General features: G+C 43.0%; 1 protein-coding gene across 5 annotated transcripts in view; it reads right to left on the reverse strand.

Moving 5' to 3' along the window:
- The window catches only part of APP (amyloid beta precursor protein), a gene marked incomplete at both ends in the record, with an annotated part of 237102 nt that overhangs the window by 53071 nt on the left and 156369 nt on the right, over positions 1 to 27662 (reverse strand). For all 5 annotated transcript variants that reach the window (XM_082010909.1, XM_082010908.1, XM_082010907.1 and 2 more), the window contains 3 exons: positions 9356 to 9514; positions 10606 to 10680; positions 19455 to 19588. In XM_082010909.1, coding sequence (XP_081867035.1) covers positions 9356 to 9514; positions 10606 to 10680; positions 19455 to 19588 — 368 coding nt within the window. The remainder of the gene's footprint in view (positions 1 to 9355; positions 9515 to 10605; positions 10681 to 19454; positions 19589 to 27662) is intronic.

A 27662-nucleotide genomic window follows, 5' to 3' on the forward strand; every position in this document is an offset into this window, starting at 1 on the left:
TATGAACTCTTCTGATGGTAGAGCAGAGGGGCCACAATGCATGGTCAAGCACGCAGGTGAGGGAAGGCTCCACAGGCCGAGGAGATGCAGTCAGGCCCTGTGTCTGAAGCTATTATGTCCACGGCTGTCTATTACTTTGACCCTAGGCAGGAACTTTCAGATTAAATTATAAATGAAAGTGGTGCTGTTACCAGCTAAATTAAGTTCCTGAGGCCTGAGTTCTGAGACTGTCTACAGCAGAAGAACAAATGGCTGACAGATCCCAGGGCCTGCTTTACACCTCCTGCTCTTCATAAAAAATGTACCAACCACCAAACATCATTTAAAAATTCTGGGTTTAGCACTTGAAATTCTGCTGCATGTTTTGCCAGCGAAAACTCAATGTAGTGACATCTGTGGTCATCTAATAAAAACCATCTCGCTGAATAACTAACTTGTATCAGCCACCAGGGGCTACCTAAGCCTCATGAAATAATCCCGCTGTTTTCCGTTGTCTGTACTTGTTTTGCTGGCTTGGTTTTTTCAGCCTTCCTCTGAAAGTGAGCAGGATACTCCCAACATGACTTCCGTTATTTCCATGTTTTTAGTCACCCTGGCCAACGCTGCTGGAAATTGTAATTTATCCAGTGGCAAGAATGGCCAGTGACTTCCTAAGCAACAGGATCCAGCACCAAATTCAGAATGCGTATTATTTCACGAGTCCTCAGCCTCATGGCACACGCTCACTATTTTGGCAAATGCAGAAAAAAGGACAGAATGCATCTAACGAGGCGCATGGCAGGCACGCAGGGCGCAGCAGTGCGAACGCCGCTGTTACGCGCTGCTTCCAACTATCTTCAAGCAAGCACTGTCACACTGTTTGCTCCCACGAATGTCATTCCAAAGTTCCCCCTTTTCAGCAGATCCAAACATCTACTTTTCATCTAAAACTAAGCACAGATCAATTGCAGCCCTTTCACAAGCTATTGTGACAGGCCAACAAATATACTCATGTCTGTGGATATTTTGGTTGTTGGTTTAAAATCCTGTTTATCCTGGAAAATGTTATCGAAGTATTGTTTTATATATAGTTTTTGTATGTTGGGACTTGCATGCATTCGTCTGGTACACAGTAGACGGATTCACACACTACGTATGTGGTCTACGTAGACTATCTAGGCTTTCCACCCAAACCATAGGGAATATGCCTACTCTTTTATTTGGAAGACAGTTCCTTCTGTGAATACAAATATGCACCAGGGCAGAGTTAAGGACCTGTACTGCAATGCCCCTGGTTTGAAAGTTTAACTTCGTAGTCCTGACACCTTGTTAACAGGTTTCCAACTGTACAAGACACAAGCCTGAACGAAGTAGAAAAGGCTGATGGCTCCTTGTCTACCTGGTGCTGAGTTCCAGTCCCACTGACTGTAATCCAGTGCCTTTATTTCAGGTGGCATCAGCATTGAGATAAGTTCACTCACATAGAGGCATCATATATGAGATCTAAAATGCCTGAAAACCAGTTTCTAATAAATGAAATACATAAACATAAATATGAATATATATGCATGCAGATGCCTCCCCCATGAACTTTACATTGATCCTAGTCTACTATTTCAGATTTTAAGGGAAGATGAAACAGTGCAATTTCATTGAGCTTGGAAAATGGAAACATCAAATGTAGTTTGCATTGCTACAAATATAACTTACACTCTCCCCATGGAAATCCAAAATACTTACTACCGAGAAACACCACAAAAAATCATATCAAAGCACTTCTGTGTATTTAAAATACAACTTTCCAGCTCTGTGCCATGGAACTTGTGGCTTGCTCATTGTGATCAAAATTCTAAATCAGAGAGGAAAGTTTCACAATGCTGTGTTGTGCTATTTAATCTTGCCTTTAGAGAAAAATCAATCACCAGTCCTTTCTGGTTACTGCTCTTGAAATGTGCAACAATTGCTGCTTTTCATTCACTTATTAGGAATACCTTTGTATACCATATTAGGTATATATTTTACCTGCTATGTTATTAACTTGTGGGTCATGTTTGACACAGGCATAGTAGTTCATTTTAGGAACATTCAAGAAAGGCTGGCTAGGATGAATGCAAGACTCTTCACTCATGGGTGAGACACAACTAAACCCCCATCCAGCCACCCTTCATGTGGAGTTAAAGATGCTTTCTCATAATTTCTGCTAATTCTTAAGAAAACATGTTATACCACACATCACAAATACACTGCTATAATGGTACTCAAAACTTTCCTTTGCCTACCCTCCCAAGGACTTTTCCTGGGGCAGAATAAAATGAAAACAGTATTTGACTCAATCTCATTATTTGCTTTTCAGGATTTGAACTTACTCAACTTTGACAAATTAAGACAAATTTTGTTTTTGCTCTCTCTTTTAAAAGTTTGCATTTTAGATATAATAAACCTGCCATGGTTTTGTAGATCTTAATACCCATCTGGAATTACCTCCTCTGTCTTTAGTTTGCTAGTACAAAAAAAACCTACTGGGAAGCCCAGGTGTATGACTATACCATATGCTCAAGCCCACAGACTGGGGGAAAACCAAGACAGTCTGGTTTTACGCACACAGAAGCCTTCAGAAACGGATGCAAAATGGAGCCAGGTGACCACATTTCTCAAAGTCTGACCTGGTTTAAAAGCAGAGCTGAAATCCATGCCATCTATTTCACAAAATCCTATGAAATTAAGCATACGTGAGAAATTCCTCAGCGCTAAGTTTATGGGTTTACAGGAGCAGAGCTAAGGGGTGGAGTATTAGAGCTGGACCGCTCTCTCCTACTGCCCAGGAGGATTTCTATCACTAGATCAGCAGTGATGCTTTGGCCTGTCTCCAACTGCACATTTCCACAGCAGCCTCGCTGGACTAAGGAAAGGCTTCAAGCTTCCCAAATGCAGAGGCACTGAGTAACGGCCTCTCTGCAGATCCCTCTTCCATGTCCAAATACCCAAACTCGGTTAGTTTCAGCCTGCACTGTGCTCTCTCCATATGAACAGACACTGCTTCCATAGCACAAAAGGTACCACAGCAAATTCCTAGGGCAACAAGAAAAAAACGCAGCAAAAAATTTAAAACAAATTCAAAAGAGTTGGACTTAATCATCCTGCTCTGTCTGGCAATAATTTACGTTTCGGTAAAATAGTGCCAAATTAGAAGAGAAGCATTTTAAACTGATCTTAATCATTATATGCTCACTTTATGCACAAAGTAAGGAGGTTACTTAATTACCTTTCAAAGTTTTCCTGTATATTTCCTTGCTCTGAAACCCTTTTTCTTTTCTGCTTCTCTTTGCCCCTGCCACCGGCTTCCCACAGGGAATATGCATCTCTTACCAAAGAAGATTAAACAGGGAGATATAAATCCAGCAAAATGTGACATGCATGTGAAAGAGGGAATATAAACAAATTATAGAATCAACCTGCTCACAGAGAATGATGGATTTGAATTCCTCTATTTAACTTGCAAAATGAAGGGGAAAATCTCCAACTGCTTTAAAAACTAGAGGCATATTGGTTCCAGCTGCCACTAACCCTCATTTTCTGTAGTAAGGCCATCAAGCAGGATGAAACAATACAGTATTTTGACATTAGATACTGAACAGCTGCACCCCATTTTCAAAGGCAAATCTTAAAGGCGCAGGAGCAGGCGGTCCCCATGTGCCGTAAGAAGAGCTGGCGGGGAAGGCGACCGGCCTGGCTGAACAGGGAGATTTTGCTGGGACTCAGGGAAAAGAGGAGAGTTTATCACCTCTGGAAGAAGGGGCAGGTGACTCACGAAGAGTACAAGGATCTCGTTAGGTCAAGCAGGGACAAAATTAGAAAGGCAAAAGCCCAGCTAGAGCTCAGTCTGGCCACAGTCATAAAGGATAATAAAAAATGTTTTTACAAATATATTAACAACAAAAGGAGAGGCAAGGAGAATCTCCATCCCCTACTGGATATGGCAGGGAACATTGTCTCCAAGGACGAGGACAAGGCTGAGGTACTTAATGCCTTCTTCGCCTCAGTCTTTAACAGCCAGTCCAGGTATCCACAGGGTATTCAGCCCCCTGAGCTGGAAGACGGGGATGGAGAGCACAATGTACTCCTCATAATCCAGGAGGAAGCAGTCAAGGACATGCTAAGCCACCTGGACACCCACAAGTCTATGGGGCCTGATGGGATCCACCCGAGAGTACTGAGAGAGCTGGCGGAGGAGCTTGCCAAGCCACTCTCCATTGTTTATCAGCAGTCCTGGTTAACAGGGGAGGTCCCAGAAGTCTGGAGGCTTGCCAATGTGACGCCCATCTACAAGAAAGGCCGGAAGGAGGATCCTGGGAACTACAGGCCTGTCAGCCTGACCTCTGTACCAGGGAAGATTATGGAGCGGTTGGTCTTGAGAGTGCTCACAGGGCATCTGCAGGACAACCAAAGGATCAGGCCCAGCCAGCATGGGTTCATGAAAGGCAGGTCCTGCTTGACCAACCTGATCTCCTTCTATGACCAGGTGACCCGCCTAGTGGATGAGGGAAAGGCTGTGGACGTTGTCTACCTGGACTTTAGTAAAGCCTTTGACAGCGTCTCCCACAGCATTCTCCTGGAGAAACTGGCGGCTCGTGGCTTAGACGGGTTTACTCTTCGCTGGGTGAGGAACTGGCTGGCTGGCCGAGCCCAGAGAGTTGTGGTGAACGGCGCTGAATCCGACTGGCAGCCGGTCACAGGCGGTGCTCCCCAGGGCTCGGTTCTGGGGCCGGTCTTGTTCAATATCTTTATTGATGATCTGGATGAGGGAATTGAGTGCTCCCTCAGTAAATTTGCAGATGACACGAAGTTGGGTGGGAGTGTTGATCTGCTGGAGGGTAGGAGGGCTCTGCAGAGGGATCTGGACAGGCTGGATCGATGGGCAGAGGCCAACTGTATGAGGTTTAATAAGGCCAAGTGCAGGGTCCTGCACTTTGGCCACAACAACCCCACGCAATGCTACAGGCTTGGGGAGGAGTGGCTGGAGAGCAGCCGGGCGGAAAGGGACCTGGGGGTGCTGGTTGACAGCCGGCTGAACATGAGCCGGCAGTGTGCCCAGGTGGCCAAGAAGGCCAACAGCGTCCTGGCCTGTATCAGGAATAGTGTGGCCAGCAGGAGTAGGGAAGTGATTGTGCCCCTGTACTCGGCACTGGTGAGGCCGCACCTTGAATACTGTGTTCAGTTTTGGGCCCCTCACTACAAGAAGGATGTTGAGGTGCTGGAGCGTGTCCAGAGAAGGGCAACAAAGCTGGTGAGGGGTCTGGAGCACAAGTCTTATGATGAGTGGCTGAGGGAACTGGGGTTGTTTAGTCTGGAGAAGAGGAGGCTGAGAGGAGACCTTATCGCTCTCTACAACTACCTGAAAGGGGGTTGTGGCGACGAGGGTGTTGGTCTCTTCTCCCAAGTAACTAGTGATAGGACAAGAGGAAATGGCCTCAAGTTGCGCCAGGGGAGGTTTAGATTGGATATTAGGAAAAATTTCTTCACTGAGAGGGTGGTCAGGCATTGGAACAGGCTGCCCAGGGAGGTGGTGGAGTCACCATCTCTGGAAGTGTTCAAAAAACGTGTGGATGTGGCGCTTCAGGACATGGTTTAGGGGACATGGTGGTGCTGGATTAATGGTTGGACTTGATGATCTTAAAGGTCCTTTCCAACCTAGTGATTCTGTGATTCTGTGATTCTGTGATAGCAGTACACCTAAGCTGCACCAGGAATCAAGGATGAGGATCAAATTATAGGTTTCTGGGCAGCCTGCACGACAGTGCTTCTGAGAACAGAAGAACAATACAAATACTTGGTTTTGCTCAAATTTGTTTTCTAGTAGACCTCGAAGCTATGCAATTTATCTCTATATGCTCCCTGGTTCCCTTGTCGCCCAGAGTGGTACCCCAAAGCACTCTTCTGACGTTGGGCAATCATCTGCATAAAAAACCTGAAAAAACCCTGCAGTTAAAGTTGTTGGTCTTGAACAGAAGCTATTTATAAAGGATTCCCAGAATTTTGTAGTTTTAGGCAGCATGGCACTGAAACCCACTGATTTTCTGGACATGTATAAGAATGTAGTAACTACACTACTGGCCCGACAAAAGGTTCTCCTAGTGCCGTATCTTGCTATCCTACAAGGAAAGCCTCTTCCAAAGGAGCAAGTAAATGATGATACTTCTCCTCACACAGCATTCCAGCATCCCTCTGTCCATATTTCAAGGACTTCCCAAGCCAGAGGAAGTTTCTCTTCAGCTCCCATGAAGAAGCTACCCCTTGAATACAAGTACCACATAATCTGTATACATATAGAAATCAGGAGTTCCCAGCAGATCAAGATTTTGTCACTCATGGAGAACCGTGAACCACATCCATGAATAGTCTGACGGCACTGGGAATGCCAGACTGTGTTCCTATGATAACTGATCTGCAGGCAAAGACTGGTCACGGATTTGTAGACATCCAAAAGCAAAATGAAATCCTGCTGCTTCAAGTGGTCTGCCAGAAGTCCAAAAATCTTGGGAAATGTTCAAATTCAAGTACAAGGCAGTATGTCCAAGTGATTAAACAGCACATGGAAATAGTTTTTGCACACACACATATCTGTATACATTATCTATACACACAAGACTTACGGTAACCCTCCTAGCTATGTGCAGAAGACATGCACTTCAATAAAAAGGCCTAACTTATTTTTCAATTTAAACCCAAATTCTGTCCCTGTAACTTTAGAGAAAGAGACTCCATCACTTTAAACATTCAGAATCTACTTTTGTAGTAAACATAGCATGGAATTTGGAGCAGGCTGTGGAAGGGGGTTCTTAACAATGTTTTTGGAAAACTCCAGAAAAACCTCCCTTTTGTAAGACTACTTAACAAGTCACCAGTAAGGCTATGACTTACCCTCCCAAAGACAACACAATTGTATCAAATGTGCCTTTAGTTTACTCGGAACCCACCAGAGAGAAATATAGCTAAGATATCAGGGTTAAATTTTCCATTAATCTCATTTCCTCTTTGGCTAGGCAGCTGAAATTTGGATTCACAGTGTATTCAGATTTCTGGCTCCATATCCTGCAAAGCAGTTACTGGGCTGGTTTCATTCATTAGGCTGTTCAGCTATCATCAATCACTCCTTAGATTTCACCCACGATAAAACCAGACAAATCCTCCTGCTGAATTCAAGGCCAGTTTTTTCACGCACTTTGCCACGCATCTGACCAGCAGTTCAGAGGTACATACCTGAACTGTCAGTAACTACAGAGCACACAACCAAACCATGCTGAGGCAAGGACAGTACCATCAACAAGACTGGCAAAGCAACTGTTTAAAGACAATATTGTTTAAACTCTTCACTCCCATCAGTTTTGAGATGAGTCCCCGTTTGGTAGTACCTTCAGCTAATGCTACCTCCATGCTCGCTGCCTGCTCTTTTCAGAATGATTAGCTTTTGTAGGGACACAATATAGGATGCACATCAGTCTTTTAACAGTATCTTCAAAACTTACTTCTACTGGAGTCATGTATCAAACAGTGCTCTTTGACACAGCCTTCCAGGCCTCATACTCTCCCACTGACACAAAAAAATCTATTATTAATTTAAATGTCCTGGGAGCTGACTACAAGCAACCCAAGAATAAAGTGCGGGTTTTTCTGGTTCCAAAGTTGGTGTTAACATTTTTGCTCCTTAGTGTTCTGCCACTGAAGTTCTTTTTTCTTTTTTTCTTTTTTTTTTTTTTTTTTTTTTCCCAGTGGAGAATGTCATCTGCATTCCACAAACGTGAAAGGTCCAGTTCCCTTGTGCTAGCAATGAAGTTGCACATTTTGGCAGCTCTAGGGACCATTCTGCTGTCATGCGTGGTCCCAATCTTCACCTTCCACAACCTCAGGTACCTGCAGAACCAAGCTGTCAGCCTGATCCACACACATCTTGAAATCAAATAATTTTTCTGTTATACTTTTCAGACAGGATTACATTTGCACGAGGCTCAACTTCACAGCAACAGCTGATTTCACATTTCACAAATGTGAAATCGTATCTTAGGTGAACTACCCAAAACCACACAAGAGAGCAAATGTGACCTGCAGCCAGCCTGTGTGCTCACCTCATCTCGCTCTCAGTTCTGAGCCACTGGCTCCAGGTTCCTAAAGAAAGCCGCATCCCAGCCTGTAACTCGCTAATCTGCCTCCTAATGAGACACCGAGTCTAAGCCCTTCACCACCTTCCCAACAGTCAGGTTACAACATGCATCTCACGCTCAGACTGAACACCACCCTCCACCAATTTAATATAGATTAACTTCATTTTCCACAAATTACTATGTTGCAAAATACAGATTAATTATTTATATAACTACTCTGAAGTCTCCCCAAGACACTTTTACCTATGTAAAAGGCGCTTCTTTTACTTGGCATAAAAAAAACCCCAGAGTTTTGCAGCATGAGGTAGAGAAAAAAGTTTGATGATAATGATAAAGGACTAAGATGATGATCACTTTTCCATGCTCACTGAATATGCAGGTTTCCCTGCAGAAGGAAATCCAATTAAAACATGCAATTTTACCAGGCTAGCCGTATTGATGTAATTCCCTGTGAGGCCAAATTCAGGATCTAATGGCTACATCCTACATTGCTGACCCAAAAGTCTTTTTGTAACAATGTTTTTGCCATCTACAAAGTGTTGAAGAGGCGAGAGGTATATAAAACATTTGACTGTTCTCCCACAGTGTTTGTGCAGATTCTCTTCTTCTGGAGGTCACAGACCAGTTGTTTTGGTGTTGAATACAAATATCACAGACACAGGTCATTAAAAATTCTATTCGCTCTACATTCTGAACTTAGTGTTTACACCCACCAATAGCCATCACATCCACCACAGACAACTTTGAATTGCTAGCGTGCTGTCTTCATGCCATCCAACAATCCTCACAAGATCCTTCACCAAGAATTTCAACAGTTCAACGAACGAAACAGAAAATCACAACCACCCTCATCCTTAAGTTCCATCTGGACATGATATGGTATCCTTAGGTGCATCACTTGGAGGGACAGCTTCATCATCCTTCTGCCGATCTGCGAACGGCTACAATTTCTGACAACGAAGTCACTTCCACATTATTTGCTGAAGTATCTTTATGTATCTATAGGTATGTATGGGGGTGTGCGTGCTTGCGCCTACATTTATGTACACACAAAGTCTAAACTTTTAACTTTCAAACTAGCTGCCTGCCGTAGTAGCTCTTGCATGGGGAACACGCACTCACTGCTCCATAGCTGGACTGTACCTGGGCACACCTTCTTTTTCCCCAGATGACTACAGTGATTTTGACACAGCTGACAGAGCTTGTGGTATTGCACTTACCCTGGGCGGGACAGTCTGCAGGGCTGTGATATAGTTCTCCAGAGCAATGCGGCGACGGTCATTCAGCATGGCTTCCACCCGTGCCATATGAGTCTCCACCAGCTGTTGTCTTTCATTTGCTGCTTCTTGTTCCAGTGATTCCACTTTCTCCTGGAAATGCTGAAAAAAAATCCATCACAACAGGAACAGTGACCAGCGGACGTGAACACTACAGTCCGCAAATCACCAAAATCTTTCCCCATGTCAGTCCAGCTTGGCTCCTAGGAACTCAGCACTGAACGCACCTTTTACCGATTTCAGTGGGAACCACTGATGCCCTGTATCCCTGAACACCTGGCCATATTTTGTTAATCTAATCATATATTCCTGACGTGATCAGCACAACCACCACCAGTGAATCCTTCATTTGTCCCCTGAGACAGTGGTTCAGCGCTACAGAATTGTGCCTAGAGGACGGTGGAGTTTGGCAAGCATACGCACCCTGCATCATGAGTCATCAGCATGACTTCATGAGCAAATCTACATGGAGGGAGGGTGGAATTCCAACCTGAACAGAGTCACTGTAATTTCTTATAAACTGTCCACCACGAAGAAAAATTGAGCCCGGACTTATTCCAATAAAGGAAAAGATTTACCGAGTAAAACGCACAGAGAGAAAAGTTGTGGGATCTAATGTATGATGCAATCTGGTTCTGAACATTACCTTCTTAATAGTTTTGCATTGAAATCATTCTAGCAGTACTGAATAATACCTGACATAGTCACAGTGGGATTCAAGGAGTGTCTGGCCTGTCAAAATTTTTGAATTATAGTATAATTTTGGATAAAATAATTTTTGGCTGAAGGTTTCTTTCAGATAAAACTAATGGCGATTTCATCCTTAAATCACATTTTCCATCTCTGCTTTGAGCTTAGGTCCTGCAGTTTATATTAGTTTATCACGGCCTAAATTTTGAAAGGGGCCTGTGGGAACTGGGTTTTCAGTTCTCACTGAAGGCAAATCAATTCAAACGGAATTCTACCCCTCCACGCAGTCATGAGCGATGGCCTGCACTGCTGTTCCAGGGACTGGCTGCAAAGTACAGACACCCAGCAGCCACTAACAGCTGGAAACAAAAATAGCAACAGCAAGAGCAGAGAAAAACATTAAATTCCCACAGAAATAGGTTTTAAAACTACATCGCACCCAGCATCCCTTGTATTTTAACTGTGGCCCCAGTGGGTAAGGTTGTGGTTGTGTTTTCCTTTACCTGGATAACAGCTTTCTTGTCAGCCTTTGGCAAGTTCTTTGCTTGGCGTTCTGCCTCTTCCCACTCTCTCATGACCTAACAAACAAAACAAGGAGCGTGACTTTCATATTTTTCTCTCTTCTCTCAGGGCTTAGCAACAGCCAAGCACCGCAGCTCTAGCAGTCACCTTTTTATATTCCTCTCCTCCTTTTATCTCTATTAAAAAAGCGGTTACAACATTTAACAAAGGTAGGATCCCGTTATTAAATTAAACAAAGGCGGTACTTCTGTGTCTGAACATCGTGCCAAGCTCTCACAACTCCGCTGTGAAGCAGCACAGCCGTTAACTAGCCCTCAAGCGAAGGAACTGGAGGTCTCTATGAGTGAACACACCAATCCCTTTTCATCTCGGACAGAAAGGAAAGTGCTTCCATCCATTGTACATCCTTGGTCAAAACGAGTCAATTTCAACTCGTTCTAATTGACACTTTTTTTGGTACCACAAAGATTTTTATATTTATTCGGACTACATCGCTGGCCTTTGAGTAGGACAGATCAAGAATGACATGCAATTTGTGCTAGTCTGTCCAGAAATAGGCATCCAGCGCTTCAAGAACTAAGTATATTTAGATCTCAAGTACAACGCTGACAGAAAAATGATGTAGGAGAACTTTCAGTACCACTCCTTTCAGCAATGTGAGAGGCCACCTCCTCCTGTCACACAGGGCAGTATTTCAATAGTCAGGGAACGAGTTATTCTTAACTTGCTGCCCAGGGTATCTGAAACCTTCTTGTGATTTTACTTAGGGACTTTACTCATTTCACACCCAGACGGCAATCTCCTCAGATAACACATTTTATGCAGGAACAATTGCTCTCACTGAATGCAGTGCACACAAATACGTGATTTATTTATTTGCCGGATTAGCACAATGTCAGGAGAAGACAGAAGAAACCTAGAAGCAATTACTCAAAATGTGCATCTCCTTTCCTTCCTTTCTCACCAGAAAACACACTTCATGCTTTCATACCATTTAATAGGAGGAGTCAAACATACCCCTTCCAAAGGGGATTTTGGAAAAGCTCAGAGTCCACATGCATGACTGAAATTTTACGAAGACCAATACCAAAGGCAGGACAAATCAGATCTACTGTGTTTCATGTCTGCAAGTGGAACCTCAACCACTCAGCTCCTGTCTCAGGCTCCCCAGTTCTCCCACATGCTGGACATTGCTAATCAGGCTCTTGATGGACAGACTGGAGAGCACTGGTGGTGCTTCAGGGTATCTGGGTTGAGCCTGTGCCTCTGAAGAAAACAACAAAACCAAAACCAAACCTGGGCTCAAAGGAGACTTTTACAAGTTCCAGTCCTTGACATGTAGTCCCTTCTCAGTCCTATATAGGGTTGTAGACCCTAACGATTAATCAGCATGCAGACACCTGCACCCAAGTCTGACTCAACATAGGAGAATTTGTTGTCAAGTTTTCATCTTCCTTTTGACCCAAAGTCCGAGAATATATTTCAAGGCAGCCATACATCTCTCATAGTAAAACCAGATCAACTCACTATCAGTGAAATTATTTACCTGTGAGATTCTGGCCTCAGTAACAGCCCAAGACAGTGAAGACACGTATTTTGGGAAGCTAATGTGACACTGAAAACTTCATGGGAAATTGTTTTGTCTGTTTCTAGGCTTCAGCAGGGACATGGTTAGACAGCAGTTGTAAGCACAGACCTGAAGTCAAGTACTTAGAAAGCAGAGTCTTAGCTTGAAGTGTAAGCTGAATCTTAAGTCCCAAGAATTGTAATATGACCTACATAAACTGGCAGCCTAAAAGTACCTCTTCAATTTACATTATCTTCTCATCAGACAAATATGCATTGATGTGCAAATCACAGCCAATAGGAACCCAAAATTTACAAGGAGACTTCGAAATTAATTTGCAAGGGGTTGTAGTAAAGCAGCTGACAACAGAGAACACGACGTGCAGCGCACTGAAGTTACAGGTTGCCCCACCACCAGTTACCTTCCCAGTACTCGGGCACAGATTTTACCGCTTCTCTGCCAAAGCAGGACTAGAGGACATGAACTGACACCACAATTTAGAGCACCGTGGTGTGTTCTGGAAAAAACATATTAATGCTCAGAGTGCTGCTGTGTATGAAGTGCACATCAAGTATTCATCTCTTGATTGTATGCTTAGGCCATAAGATCGTGGTGGCCAAGAAAACTTAATTCATCTATGTAGGTATCACCTTTCTAGGGACCTGAAATGTCACTGGTGCCAGGATGTGAACGTTACAGAAGGCCCAGAAATTATGGCATTAATTCAACTCATAAACTACAATGATGTTCAAGTTTGAGCATTGGCTTAGGTTGGCAACTTTATAATTTTCTTCTCCCTCCTCTCCTTTTATGTATTCAAATCACATCTCTGACATCTGCTTAATACTCTTCTTCACTCTGAATGAGCAGTTGATAGGTTTTCAGAACATCAGTTCCCTTGCCATCTTTACCTCCCAAACTAACCCCCTGCTAATCCATATGATGAAAACAAGTATTGTGGGTAACGTGATAAGGAGACCTTTGGCTAGACCAGGTCCCTCTGTCCGTTTTATTTCTCTAAACCTTTTAAGGCATGGAAGGGAGGATGATAAACTGACAGCCTACACAGCTAGTTGGGAGGGATGTGAATTACAGGCTTCAGAGTTTAGCTCTGGTGTAATGAGAGCGAATGGCTTGTGGAAAAAAACCCAGAATGACATGGCTGTTTGCAGAAACAATATTCAATGTAAAGACTGCAGAAGCTGTGCTTTGACTGCCAATTTTTGCAACTGAGCAGACTTCAGTGGTTGAAAGCATCTCTATGTATAATGCTAACTAACTGAAGATACAGCTGCCCTACAGCCATCTATGGGCAGTTATGCCACCACCCAGAGGAAACTTCTGCTCTCCCGAAGGTCACCGCTTGAGAAAATTAGGAGTGAATATGAAATATGCCGTAGCACACTGTAGGACACTGAAGAGCAAGAAGGGGAAAAAGAATTCCCCCGATATGCATGTGCAGAGAAAGGCTGAACTTGGCCTCTGTGCACTTCTCCTTCACTGAAAGCAGAGACCTATCAAAGCCACAGAGGTTTATTGGCTCTTCAAGGCTTGGCGGCTTTGTGCAGGGAAAATGACAACTTCTAGTTGAGATTTAAGAAGCAAGCCATTTCAAAGTCAAACTTTTTCAGAACTTGGGACTTAGTGCCTGGAGACTTCTTTTGAAATTGGGCTGTAGGGGACAGCAAGAGGGAATAAGGAAGTAGAGAAAATGTCATTCATTATTAAAAGAGATGCTAAGTACAAAAATCTCATTAAACTGAAAACAGCAGAACTCACTCCCATTTTTTACACTGCAGCACAGGAGCATAGCTGCATGAGAATAACTTATGACAGACATTTGGGTTACAGCAATCAGACCAGCAGAGGTGCTTGCTGCAGGTTTGCCTAGTTAAAAGGTTGAAGTCATGCCAGTAAGATGCCTACCTTTGTCAAGGGCTTTTGTTCCACACTTAAGACTTGACCCATTTTCTACATCATGAAACCTCTCCAAAAAGCCCTGATTGTAACTGAGGGGGGTACTCCTATTAAGCTGACGGTTTTAAGGAAGGCAAGAGCCCTCCCACACACAATAATAGAGATGGTGGGATCTAGGGAATACAGACACCAGGATTACTTAACATCTTTGTTGCAGACATGGACAGCAGGATTGAGTGCACCCTCAGCAAGATTGCAGATGACACCAAACTGAGTGATGTGGTTGATATTCTAGAGGGGATGCCATAGATTCTAGGGATGCCATCCAGAAGCACCTTGACAGGCTTGAGAGGTGGGCCTGAGAGAACCTCAGGACAAGTATAAGCTCCTGCACCTGGGTTGGGGTAAGGAGTGGGTTGAACGCAGCCTTGAGGACAAGTACTTGGGGGTACTGGTGGTTGAAAAACTGAACATGAGCCGGCAATGTGCGCTCATAGCCCAGCAGGCCAACTCTATCCTGGGATGCATCAAAAGAATTGTGGTCAGCAGGTCGAGGAGGTGATTTTCCCCTTATACCTGGCTCTCATGAGATCCCACCTGGAGTACTGCGTCCAGTGCTGGGGCCTCCAGCATAAGAAAGACATGGACCTGTTGGAGTGGGTCCAGAGGAGGGCCATGAAGATGATCGGGGGCTGGAGCACCTCCCCTTTGAGGACAGGCTAAGAGAGTTGTGGTCGTTTAGCCTAGGGAGGAGAAGGCTCTGGGGAGACTTTATCGCAGCCTACCAGTCCTTAAAGGTGGCCTACAAGAAAGCTAGAGAGGGACTTTTTACAAGGGCATCAAGTGATAGGATGAGGGGTAACAGTTTTAAACTGAAAGAAGGTAGATTTAGATTAGACATTAGGAAGAAATTCTTCACTGTGAGGGTGGTGAGACACTACAAAAGGTTGCCCAGAGAAGTTGTGGATGCCCCAATCCCTGGAAGTGTTCAAGGCCAGGCTGATTGAGACTTTGAGCAACCTGGTCTAGTGGCAGGTGTCCCTGCCCATGGCAGTAGGGTTGGAACTAGGCGATCTTTAAAGTCACTTGCAAGCTAAACCATTCTGTGATTCTATGGTGCCATTGGCACTAAAAATCAGCTGAAGATGTCTCCAGGCTGTTGGAACTAGTGGCATGCAATAATAAAAAAAAACCCCAACAAAACCATCTTGAACATAACACCAGCCCTGTTCAGGCTGGTTGAGGACTGCAGTATTTTCAGATGTTTGCTTTGGAAATGAACTTCCAAGAAGCAAGACTATTTTAGGAGACAAGGTATCATTAAGTTCCTATCATAAGTACTGTATACGCTATGATTCCTAAAATATTGTAAACAGCCAGAGGAAGAGTAAATTTAAGACATAAGTGTGTCACGAGATGTTTGAGGATAGAAATGTATAAATATACTGCTCCCTTGAGTAAGGGTCAATGTTTTGTTCCACTAGGCTATTTAGCAGCAACTATTTAAGTGAGGGAGCTGTACAGGAATTAAGAAACTGGAAAGAGGAAAAGGAGAATTGTACCAAAACAGGAAACAAGAACCATGGTATCCTGCAATCACTTAGCATAATCTCTCCCTGTTATATGTCAGAGAATAGCAAACATTTAAAGGTTACACATGCATCACTGAATGGCTATCCTGTTTGCATGGGAAAGTAGCTTTGCTGTTATTTGGAGTTGCATTAATAATTCTTGGGAAAAGCTTAAAATTGTACGCTAATGTAATTCTCTTTACAATACTGCCTAGGAAAGTTTATAAGCCTTGTTGCTCCAACTGTGATGCAGATGTAAAGGCAGAAAAACCTTCATGGTCTGTAGTCTAAAAGGACGGACACTTAAGAGCAGAAGGGATTAAAACAGTCTGAACCAGAGGTGCACCAGGTCATCATACAAAAAGAGCACAGACTCCCCTAGTAAGAGAGTCTTTCAGGAGCTGTGAACTATCAACCGACACAGCCACCAACAGAAGCTGGGGCTCTGCCTGTGTGAATATGTTTATGCAAGAAAAAAAGAAACACGAGTTGTCAGAATTTCATTGTAAACAAAGGGAAATCTCAGAAAGAAGATATACAGCATATCTGCACTCACCCTGATGATGTGTTTTGATTAAAATATTTAGTTTTGATTTAATTTTTTTAGTATAAACTTTCCTACTCCTTAGTTGATTATGTTTTATACATGAACTAGAATGCATACAAATTTTTTATTAGTTAATTGGCTGCTGCAAAGTGTGCATCAAAGCAAGTACTGTTTCACAACTAGCTGCTTTATTAAATGAAATAAATATATGTTTTTAGTGATCAAGCTGATTTATTTCAGGTTATGACATTTATCAAGATTAAAGAATGACCTGATCATGTTCCAAAACCACTGATCATTTCCTCTTTAATAGAGGAAAATGGGCATTTCCGCTCTTATATAAGGCCCCATTTCTCAGCTCTGAAAGAACTGGACTTTGAGCTACAGTTTGGGTTAAAAAAAAAAATATGTTCGGTGCTGCTGTAGGACTGAGCTAGTGACTCTCGCTCACTAACTTTTTTTTTTAACAGAAAAACTTTGACAGCAAAAGCTTACTAAATTGATTTATTTAGTGTTGTTTCCAATATAAAAAATTAACTTGAAGTTGTTACGTTAAGTTAAATACATATTAAGAACACACCTGATTTTAAAGAAAATGTAAAAAGCAATTTTCAAACAAACTGCTAGAAAAACAGATCAGCAATATGGGACACAGACATATCCCATTTCACGTGAGGAAACACAGAATGGTAAACTAGCTGGCTTTTCAACTTCTCTATAAGATCTCGTAGTTTTTAAACATTTGAAACGTTAACTGGCAGAGGCTAGCTCAATGCTGTACAAGACATTACTCACAGAAGGGCAAACTCATTTTTAAAAACTTACATTAACTCCCTTTTTGAAAGCTCTGCAGGGGTTCTGCATACTTCAAGATGTACGGACTTTAAGCGGTGATTTCATAAGCAGCTTAAGCAAATTAAAGATCAAAGATCTTTCTTTCTTGATGTACTACCGTGCTGCTGTTTCCCAGGTCTGATTTAGCTTGCTGAACTGGACAGAGTTGGTTATTTTATCTTTTTTTTTTATTTGAAAGAGTAGCATAGCAGTGAGATGAGGGAGCTGACCTGTCTCCCCCGGCAGCTGTACGCTCATTAGCGCTGACAGAAAGGGTGGCCGGGAGTGTGCTAACGAGGGCAGAGCACACGCAGCGCCAGCGTGATCTTCAGTCAAACCCTTGAACCACAGCCTTCATTTATGAGGTTGCCCCAAATGCGCATGATAAAACATGCAGTGCATTTACCCACAAGTTTTCAGATGCTATGGTTCAGTGCTTTCCCCAATTAGTTAATTTTGATGGCCTCAAGCACCGACGTTGTACAGTCTCTCTGTACGACGTTTTCCGGGCGCCTGCGCATGTTTCTACAAACAGAATCACAGAATCAATCATTAAGGTTGGAAAAGACTTTTAAGATCATGAAGCCCAACCATCAACCCAAAACCACCATGCCCGCTAAACCATGTCCCGAAGTGCCACGTCCACAGAAAAAAAATCAGCTTTGCAGAAAACAGAAAATATACAGCTCACCCAAACGCTGCCCTAAATAACTCAGCTTAACCTTGACACTGCATACGGGATTTTAGAGGCAAACCTGAAACCACGCTGAGAATCTGAGGACTGTTTCAGGGAAACCTGCCTTTTGCACTGACTGTCCTTTGCCTTCAGAACAGCTGCCCTGTGCTGTCTGCTAAATGGGGATACTTCAAGAAGGGGGAGGTAGGAACGCGGCGACGGCTGCACGGCCGGCCGAGCCTCCACGAGCCTGGCCGGGGCAGGACCTCTCTCCTCCGACGGGCAGGCTGCACGCACAACCTTTTTTATCCTCCCAGTTCCCAGGCCCTCCTTCCCAAACTGCAGACTACAGGCACGCGGAGGTTTGTTTGGAAGAGGACGGGGGCGAGCCACTGCCTGGGCGGGCGGCCCGCAAGCCGCTGCTCGCCACGCTCACCTCCCTGCCCGCTCACCCCACGGCTTCGGGCCGGTTCCGAGCCGGGCGCTGCACGTACCCATGCTCAGCAACGCGGCCACGGGACGTTTTAATGAAGTTGTTAATCTTCCAGAGGACAGGAAAGGATAGCACTTTAAAAAGCATGACGCTGCGACTATTCTCTCCATCGAAGGAGGAGACGGCTGGTTTGTGCTACGACGCTGCCCCAGCAGCGTTATTCTCACGTATCTCCCAGCGGGCGGTTTGTCCCCATCAGAAGACTGCTTCAGGTAGACGCCCTGCCCTGCTTGTTGGAAAAGTGCTGCAGAACCAGTAGACAGGCACTTAATTCTAAGAGCTTAATTTCAGGCCTACTCAAACATTTTAGCGCAGAGCTAAAGATTAATGTGTCGGCAACACACAGAAACACTGAAAAAGCAACTGAAGAAGAAAGTTGCAATGAAAAATTATAGTAAAATAGGTACCCAGATATATGCAGTGCATCTGAATTATCCTACGTTTATTTTTGTGGTTGTTCCATCCTAAAAAAATACGCACCACCGGCTTTCCTTTAAACCTCTTATACATTTTCTTTGTTGTTATTAGAACAGAACTGTGACAATTTTTTATTGGCATTGCCATTATAAACCCTGTTTCTGAGAGAGTGGATAGCTCATCTCTTAGTGTTCAACAGGATTAAAAACAGTGTACAGTTTCAGGCTACACAAATATTTGGTTAAAAGGAAAAAAGGGCAGATTCAGTTGGATTTTGGTTCAGTTCAAAAGCACTAATTTTTCCTGTTTTCTTCAGCTTTAGATGCATTTCATGTTACCTTGAGGGTCAAGACCATTAGATGAACATATGCAAGCTTACGTTAACCCCAGGGCATGGCCATGTTTGCCTACACAGGAAGAATGAAGCTGATCACAAGCAATCACCCTCAGCTGATACAAAGGAAGGATGACTGATACAGTGGTCAAGTTCTTAGAAATAAGAATAATCTCACAAACGAAACGTTCTTCCACAAAGAGCAATTATTAACAGACTTGGTTTTTTCCTTTCTCCCAGAACAAGTAACTGTAGCCACTTATGATTGCAAGCTGAGACCCAACCACAAATGTTATGCCCCAGACAGCTGAATTCTCACATACAGTCAGAAAGGCAGTAAATGGAATATTTATGACATTGCAAAGTAGGGCAGCTGACTGAAGCCTTGGGAAATAAGAAGATGAAGGACCCCAAGCATCTTATGACTTGAGGGACAAAAATCCCACATTTAGGAATACAGAAATCGCCCCTTACCTGAGACATCCTTTCACGATGCTTGGCTTCAAGTCTCTCCTTGGCTTTCTGGAAATGGGCATGTTCATTCTCATCTCCAGGTGTCTCCAAATATTTGTCAACAGCATCAGGAGTGCTAGCAGCAGTGGTAGGGACTGAGGTAAAATTTGGGGGGGTGAAGAGGGAAGGGAGGGGGAAGAAAAACAGAATTTCTACTTTAGTACAGGTAAAATTTAGTAGGACCAAGCAAGAAACATCTGTTCTGATTTCCATCAGAATAAAGCCATTCATTTAACCTCAGAAGGGGATATAAAAATGTGGTTTAGGTAGATATATTACATGCAGGAAATACATATAAATATACAAGGATTTCCCCCCTGCCCCATTTTATAAACCAGGAGAAACTCTTCCGAGTGAACACAGAAATGTTATTCAAACAGGTTAGAAACTGCTGCCAAAGGAAAAAGTCCAAGGAGAAAAAAGTCTGGCAACGACTAAAGTACATAAGCCAGCAGAAAGCCCTCTGCAAAGGTACATGCTTTGTATATTAGTTTATTTTTAAAAGGTAAACTCTAACACAGGAGTGCCAATGCAAATAGGTTTTAAAGCACCTATGGACCCCACAGTACCCTAATGAAATACCTCAAAACCTTCCCGTAGTGACAGTTTGGCCTCACAGATATTTACTTTATTTGTAACAACTTTGATTTTAAAAAACCCCTCATGGATGCTGGAAATAATCAGCAAGCTTGTACTCGTTGCCAGCCATTCCTGTCAGATAACTAGGCAATACCTATCACACCGATAGTGGAAAGATTCGCATTTGCTGTAATTCAAGCAGAGTGAGCAACATTTTCTTCGCTACGCAGTAATATCCAACAAGCCCTACATTAACTGAAGTAACATTTCTGTGCTAGGGACATTAACAGTGATTTTAAAAACTCTCCAATGATGATCAACTATTTCATTTCAACTATATTGTCTGTAAATATTTTATTATACGATTAGTTTCACTTCCCTGGTCACATTTAGTTCAACAATCACAAAGTTAGTTTAAAAATTCTGACAAACATAGCCCAGACACATAGCTGTGCAGGATTTTTTTTAAAGTGAGTTTGACTACATGTACTATAGTTAACTTCAGTTACAGAGGTAATACGCTTTAGTAGATAGACCAATAAAGGTAGGGAAAAACCCAGGACTCAACATTTCTCAATGTCTTCAACAGAAGCAAACTTTAATCTGAAGATCAGGCTGAATAATAACAACTAGTATCTATTTATGACTACTTTCCCTAAAACAAGTTGAAATATCTACATATCTATGTTAAATTATTTAAATGAAAAAATCAGAAGAACAATTTGCTAGTCCCAATTAAATACATCCTCAAATTTTAAGAAAAACTTAAACCAAAATCCAAACTTTTCCTCCAATTTTACCTTAGATGTGTAACTCCAAAGGCAAAACAAACAAAAAACCCAAAAATGAATAGAAAGTCTCTGGCTGCATTTGAGATATCCCTACATGTTCTCTGCAATGGGTATGAATGGTTTTGGCTGCTGTTGGTATAAATTGCACAGTAGATCCTGTAAGTTACTCACTGGACCAAAGGAAAGGCTTTGCCTGTCTCAAAACAACAAAAATCTATGAGCAACCAAAAAAAAAAAAATCCAACTGAGAAGTCATAGGCAGTGCAAATTTGTCATTCTCCCATCATTTTTAGATTTGTTTCATAAATATTTAATCACAAGTTTACACTTTGTAAACTTGTAAACTTTGTTGCTTAAATATTGTAGTAAACAGACAGGAACAAATAAGCTTCCTGACAAGCTACAAAAATTACAAAAATAGAATGCAACTGAGTATTTTCAGTGGTTACTCTCACAACTTTCAGTGGTTACTCTCACAACTTCAGACAATTTAAAGTCTCTGACACTGTTATAAAAGCATAAGATTTTTCTTTCTTTTTAAACTCTCAATTATAACAATCCATCTTCAATGATAACATGGTTTGTGCTGGGGTGCAGTGCTGCCTGCCAGAAAGCCTACAGCCAGTGTAAGCAAATTCCAAAAACAAATCACCCAAAGCTTGGACTGAGAGAAAACATTTCTGTAATGCTCAGAAGTATTTCTAAGTATCTTTACCTTTCAAACTCTCAAGCACGAAATCAATTTAATCTTTATCTTTCCTGAAGCTGCAGTAAAGTATAGCATATTTTAATTCCATTTAGAAAATGAAAACAAAATTTTATTTCAAAGCAGGAAGAAATTTAAGAGCACCAGGCCGAGCAAAGGCCATCCTTTCCAGGCTCCTGTTTCCTGACAGGCACCAACCCCCCCCAGGCAACAGCACTGAATACTCCCTTGCAATGTTTAACTAACCTTGCTGGATTTTCCTTCCATGATTCTAATTCCCCCCACCAAAACTTGCATGAGATTTAACATTCACAATACAGTGTGGCAATAAGTTCCATGGTTTAATCGGGCTCACTGTGAAGACGATTCCCCTCTGCCTACACCCTCCTCTCGCTGCCTCTGTAGGACACAGCAGGATTGAGCACGGGAAGATTGAATGGGGGAGAGCTCTAGCACATTTGCTGTCCTTCTCCACCTTCTATAGACGTTTTATTTTTTTAACTAAACTTAAGTCTGTACAAATGTGAGTGGAAAGAAGTGATGATCTAAATAAATGTCCAATAAATCATGCAAATTTAACCTTTGATTTATTAAACAGGAAAAAAGGTCACCAGCATTTGCACTGAGATCAGTTAAGCCACCTGTACGTTCAAGGTCTGATTTTCAAAAGCTCCCGTCTCACACGCGCCGCCTTTACAGCCCAGATTTCGGACGATATGCTTACTTCCCACCGGGATGCTTGCTGCTGTCTTTCTGAACAGGTGAGGGTAGCAGGTGCTGAGAAGCGGAAAACCTGATTTCAGTGCCTGGTGCCAAGACCGTCAGAGCATCCGGCCCCCTCCAAAAGCTGCGCAAAACCACATCAAACACAGGCTAGGCATTAAACGCCACAGACCTGGATGCCCGAGACAGCCAGGCTGTGCCCAGGAGAAAGGGGAAGGATGATGGGACCTGTCTCATGGGAAGAAGCTCAATCAGTTACACTCACCTGCCAGGGAGCGGACTACTAATTTGATTTAGAATCCTGAGAAAAGATTTCTGACAACAGCTTTATTGGAGCGAAGCAACTGAGGTCTGATGGTTGGAAACCAAAGCTAGGCAGAAGCAAGGCTGGAAATCTAGGCCAGAAATAAGCCACCCACTTTCAGTAGCAAGTGCAATTAAGGATTTGAACAACTTACGCAATACGCCGGTTTGCCCAAAAGCATCCTTGAAAATATCCTGCTTCAGCACCTCCTCCCGAAACCCGGCCAGGGACCAGGCGTGAAAGCGAGGTGGGAGATGGGTGTTTCCTCCCTCCCTGCTTGCCGCTGGCACTGGTCCATGCCCAGCTGATGCCAGAGCAGGCCAAGCTCGCCCAAAGCCCGCCTGCCCTAAGGGCTCAGCCTGCCCTCAGGGCTCAGCCTGCCCTCCGCTCCTGGGGCGTTTATTGAGAGCCCTCGCCCTTGTGCCGCTGGTGGCCGCAGAGACCGACCGACCTACCGACACTGACTGCATCTCACTCTGCAAACGAGACGCTCTTTAAACTCTGAAAAAACAGGGATAAGTTTCATTAAAAAGTTCACTGCTATGTTTAGGAAAAATACTAAAAGATGAGATGAAATGGTCACAGATGTTTTTGTCTTCTGTTGTAACTGAGACTCAGAAGCGTTTTTTTTATGAGTGGTTAGCTGTTCATGTAATTTGAAATCAGAAGTATTTCTCTGACCTGAAATAACCAGTCTGCTTAAAAACAAATAACCCTACAAGATTTCTCTCCCTGTATTTATAAAGTTTGCAAATGATTATGTGACAACTTCTCCATCCAGTATTAAAAAATAAATCATAACTACCAATAGTAGGTACCCCCCCCCCCCACATTGTGATTCCAATGTAACAATAACAGGCAGCTGGCCCCCCAAGAAAAAAAGGTAGAGTTACAAAGATACTGAGTCTCACTTCCCCTGCATAAAGCAGAAACATTTTAAAATTTTTTCAGGGCTTGTTGGCACAAAACCTATCCTTTGCACTCCAATACATTTGGCAACTTTGTTTCTAGAAATGTATGGCATGTTTTCTCATAGTAAATGGGGAACATTTGGGCAGACATTGGTTACAGGTAAGGATCCCTTAAAAATCTGCAGCCTGATCTCATTTTTTGACTGCATCTGCTCTTAGAAGGAGGTTTCATTTTCTATGCATGGCTTGTTTTATAAGGTAACTCATTCTACTACTGCATAAAGACTGATCAAAAAGTGTGTGTTGACAGGTGTGGAAGAAATGCGGTATCAGATGACATTTTCCTCACGCTTTCACTCATTTTACCTGTCAATTCCCAAACAGATTTTTTAAAATTTTTTATTAGACTTTAAAATCCTAAGCCTCCTGGAGACAGAAGTTTAATAATACAGCCAAATTGAGCTCTACACATTTCGCTATTTATCAGCAATTCTTACATATCAGAAGATGGGGGGGGGGGGGGTGTGTGTGTGTGTGTGTCAAGAAAAAAGCAACAATAGGACCCCAGATCCTGTTTTACTATTTTGCATAAAAATAAATAATCCATATCAGCCTCTCCAGTGGAAGAACGAACAGTCGCTCACCAACCTCATATGAAGTGACAGGATTAGCAGATGCCCCTTTTCCAAATGACATCGGCTGTTGCATATTGGATGGGAAACCGCTGGAAATGAGAGCATTCCCCAGCTACAATGTAGAATTCAGGGGATGCACTCGGTGCCTCTGAATTCCACATAGGCAACGGCCTCATTACTCAAGGATTAAGATCCAAGCTTTAAGTTGTTGACCAAGATCACAACTAATTATGGCACTTCTGACAATCACAAGTGCATATGGAGTATCTTTAGCAAGAAGGGTTTCTATTATTGCTACCGCTACCTTGTGAAATGAGCTGTTTTTACAAGATGGTATCCCTGTTCTTTTGTGAATAAGCTACTCCGCTTGCAGCAGGGTAGCTGCTGCTACCAAAACCAATGAACAGAATCTACACAACAGGGAAGGAAAATAGCGACTACCTTTTTAATACAAAACAGACAAATTACTGGCTGAATGATACAAGACAAATCAAGGCTGGGAAAGATTTATCCCAGACTGTAGAAAATTGCCATTATTTTATACATAGGGAAAAGGATATACCAGGATGAGTTTTTACATAAGAAGGTGTTAAGTTTAAAACAGTTTAATTATTTGCAGAAAAGTGTGCGCCGAACTGGCATGCTTTCGAGTAGAAACAAATACTGGGGCACAGAACACTAAGTGGTGTTGTTTCACCAAGACCACCTTCTGGATCCTATCTAAAACTAAAGAATAAAGGGGAGGGCAGAGTTCCTCCCACAGTCAACAGCACAAGGGAGACCTTGTGAGAATGCAAACCAGACGTATCCCCAGCTTTAGTACTTTACCTGTAAGTGGCAGGTTGCTGTTGCTGCTGGTTTCTTTTTTGGGATTTGGGGGCAAATGAATAGCAGTGCTGTGCTCCAAGGGCTGGCGTCACCCCTGGACTAGCAGGGGTTCTGGGAGTCAGATCTTCTGCCTCGTGGCTCACCAGCGCATCTCCCTGCCTGGAAGCTGATTGCTGTCAGAGCCCGGCACTCCTGTCCTTCAGGCCACGCCACTCCAGCTGCCCACTTCTTAATTTTCAGCAAAGGTACTCCATAATGCGAACTCCCACTAATTTATTCGTTGATGTTAAGGCTCATCCATTTCAACTACATATTTATCACTCAGCCTGATCACATAACCGTTCAGCTGGGTTTTATTTATCTCGCACATTTGCTTCATCCTCATGTTTTGACAATTATCTTTAAGACACCCAAAAAGTCTTAGGAAGTAAAGTGTTCTTCATAAAAACAGGAATTCTGACTAGAATGGTGGAGACTCAGAAAGCACAAAATATGGACTAACAGACTAGATAAAAAGAAATATATACTTCTGTCAGAAAAAATGTATGCACGTTGTACTGAAGTAAGAAAAAAGCTCCCTGTAACAGTAGTGGTTCCATGCTCAGGGATCACATCTGAAGCAGTAAAAAGAATCATCAGTTCTCCACCTTCAATTTCAAGCTGCCTCTTAGCTTCCAAAAATCTGTTAAATTAGATGAATGTTCCTAAAGCAGATTAGAAAGCACATTTTAAAAAAAAGTCTACTAATTTAACTGAAAGATATTCCAGGCATAGGTGACATGAAGAGAGTTAACACACGAAAGAGAACTCAGAGTTCCAGAGGGATGCTCTTTCCTTTTAATAGTTGGGTTATCTCAGTTGTTTTTGTTACCCATCAAGGCTAAACTCTTTGTCATAAAAGAATGCATATAGTTTCGGTAATGTTTCGTAACTTGCATTATTATTCAAAGACTAATTACAGGTCAGTGTGGCAACCTTGGCCTGAAAATATAATTAAGTGTATTGAGACAGAGAAATCACATGTTCAAAAGCTACATTCCTTCTTGAACTTTACTTCGTAAAGACTAATCCTACCTTCCTTTGTTATGTTATAATTGACGTAGTTGGTATGGCATCAGAACAACAGGCAGCTTGAAAGACAGTTTAGTGAAATCCCTCACAGAGACTTCTTGGAGGAGGAAAAAACAACCAACCAACCATACTCATGTTATTGCTCATCTATTGCCTTAACTAAAGTTGATACTTGCCACCTAAACTAGGTTTGTTAAATTTTCTCATGTAAGAATCTTTCTGCGTAAGAACTTCATACATTTCCTTCCTATCCATGCACAGCTAGAACTTGGCAAGCGTGCCTTCATCGCACCTCCGTGAATGCAACTTCCTTTCCACCAGTCCTGACAAATGCAGTTTTGCCTTGCTCATATCCATTTGACACTCATCTCGGCCATTAATTGCTGAGATCAGCCCCCCCCAAGTTCTTCGATTTGTCTCGTGCTTGGGAGGAGGTCCCATGTTCCAGGTGTCACTTCCTAGTTCAGGCAGAATCCGTTGTACAGCATTAGCAAAAAGCCTCAGGCTGCAAGCTGCTGAACTTGTACTGAACTCTTACTTGGTTACACGAGGGGAGGCCCCAAAACCTTGTAAATTAGAAAGATAAGACAGCCACATTCACCAGCAGAAGCTGCCTCCTCAAGAAAAGAAAAAGAACAGCCCGCCTGGGGACACTGAAAGGGTCCAGCGAGGAACAGGGAGACCCCAGACCCAAATACTGCTATTGGACCAAACCGCCTCGCGAGGGGTGTAATTGCCCAGGGATTCTTTTGTTCGGGGTCCCTCTCCGGAGGCGCCCAGCTTGAGCTGTTCTGCACCGCTGTACCACTTAACAAATTCGTCTGGCGTACGTCATGTCGGAGATTCTGCTTCGGGAGACCTAGGGTCGGGCCTGAGGGAAGGGGACGCGCCCGGGAGGGAGTGTGTGCGTGCGCGAGGAGTCGAAAGGGCACCCATCGGCCCACTGGAGTCGCCCACTGCGAAGGGACTCCGGTCCGGGCAGTTAATGTCTCCGGTGGTGCGTGTGCGACTCCTGCATTGGTGTGCGAGTGCTGGGGCAGCGGCTTCTCCCTTAACACCCAAAGCAAACTTTCCTCAAGCGTCTTTGTAACACTCTGCCTCGAGGTCGTCCTCTTTTGATTTGTCACCATAAATCTAAATATTTATGAGGGGAAAAATCCCACTATTAAATTCTTCACCTGTTACAACAAATGAGATTGCTGTGAACAAATACAAGACAGCAGTATTATCCTGAACATGACTTCTGCCAAGGTTGTAAACAAGAGTCATCAAGTTCCACAGAGTAAAAAAACACCAAACAACTGTGGTTAGACTCAATTAAACAGGCTACAGCAAAACCAGTGTCTACAATAATACAGTACATTAATAAAATTCCTAGTGCTTCTTGTATATGAAAACATTTGCATTATTTCCCTTTTAAATCCTAAACTTTACCCAACTGCTTTTTAAAAAGGCCCAGTCCAACACCGTCTCCAAGTGTGGTTCAATAGTGAAATACAGTGCAAATTTATATAGATGAAGAAACCACAGAAACAGGAATTAGTCACTTGCATCCACTAATGATGGTAGTCAAAATCAACAATTAAAATAGATTACATTAGAATTCATCCCATTACAGCTC

Source organism: Phaethon aethereus (genome assembly GCF_964289735.1).
Source record: "Phaethon aethereus genome assembly, chromosome: 1".
NCBI lineage: Eukaryota > Metazoa > Chordata > Aves > Phaethontiformes > Phaethontidae > Phaethon > Phaethon aethereus.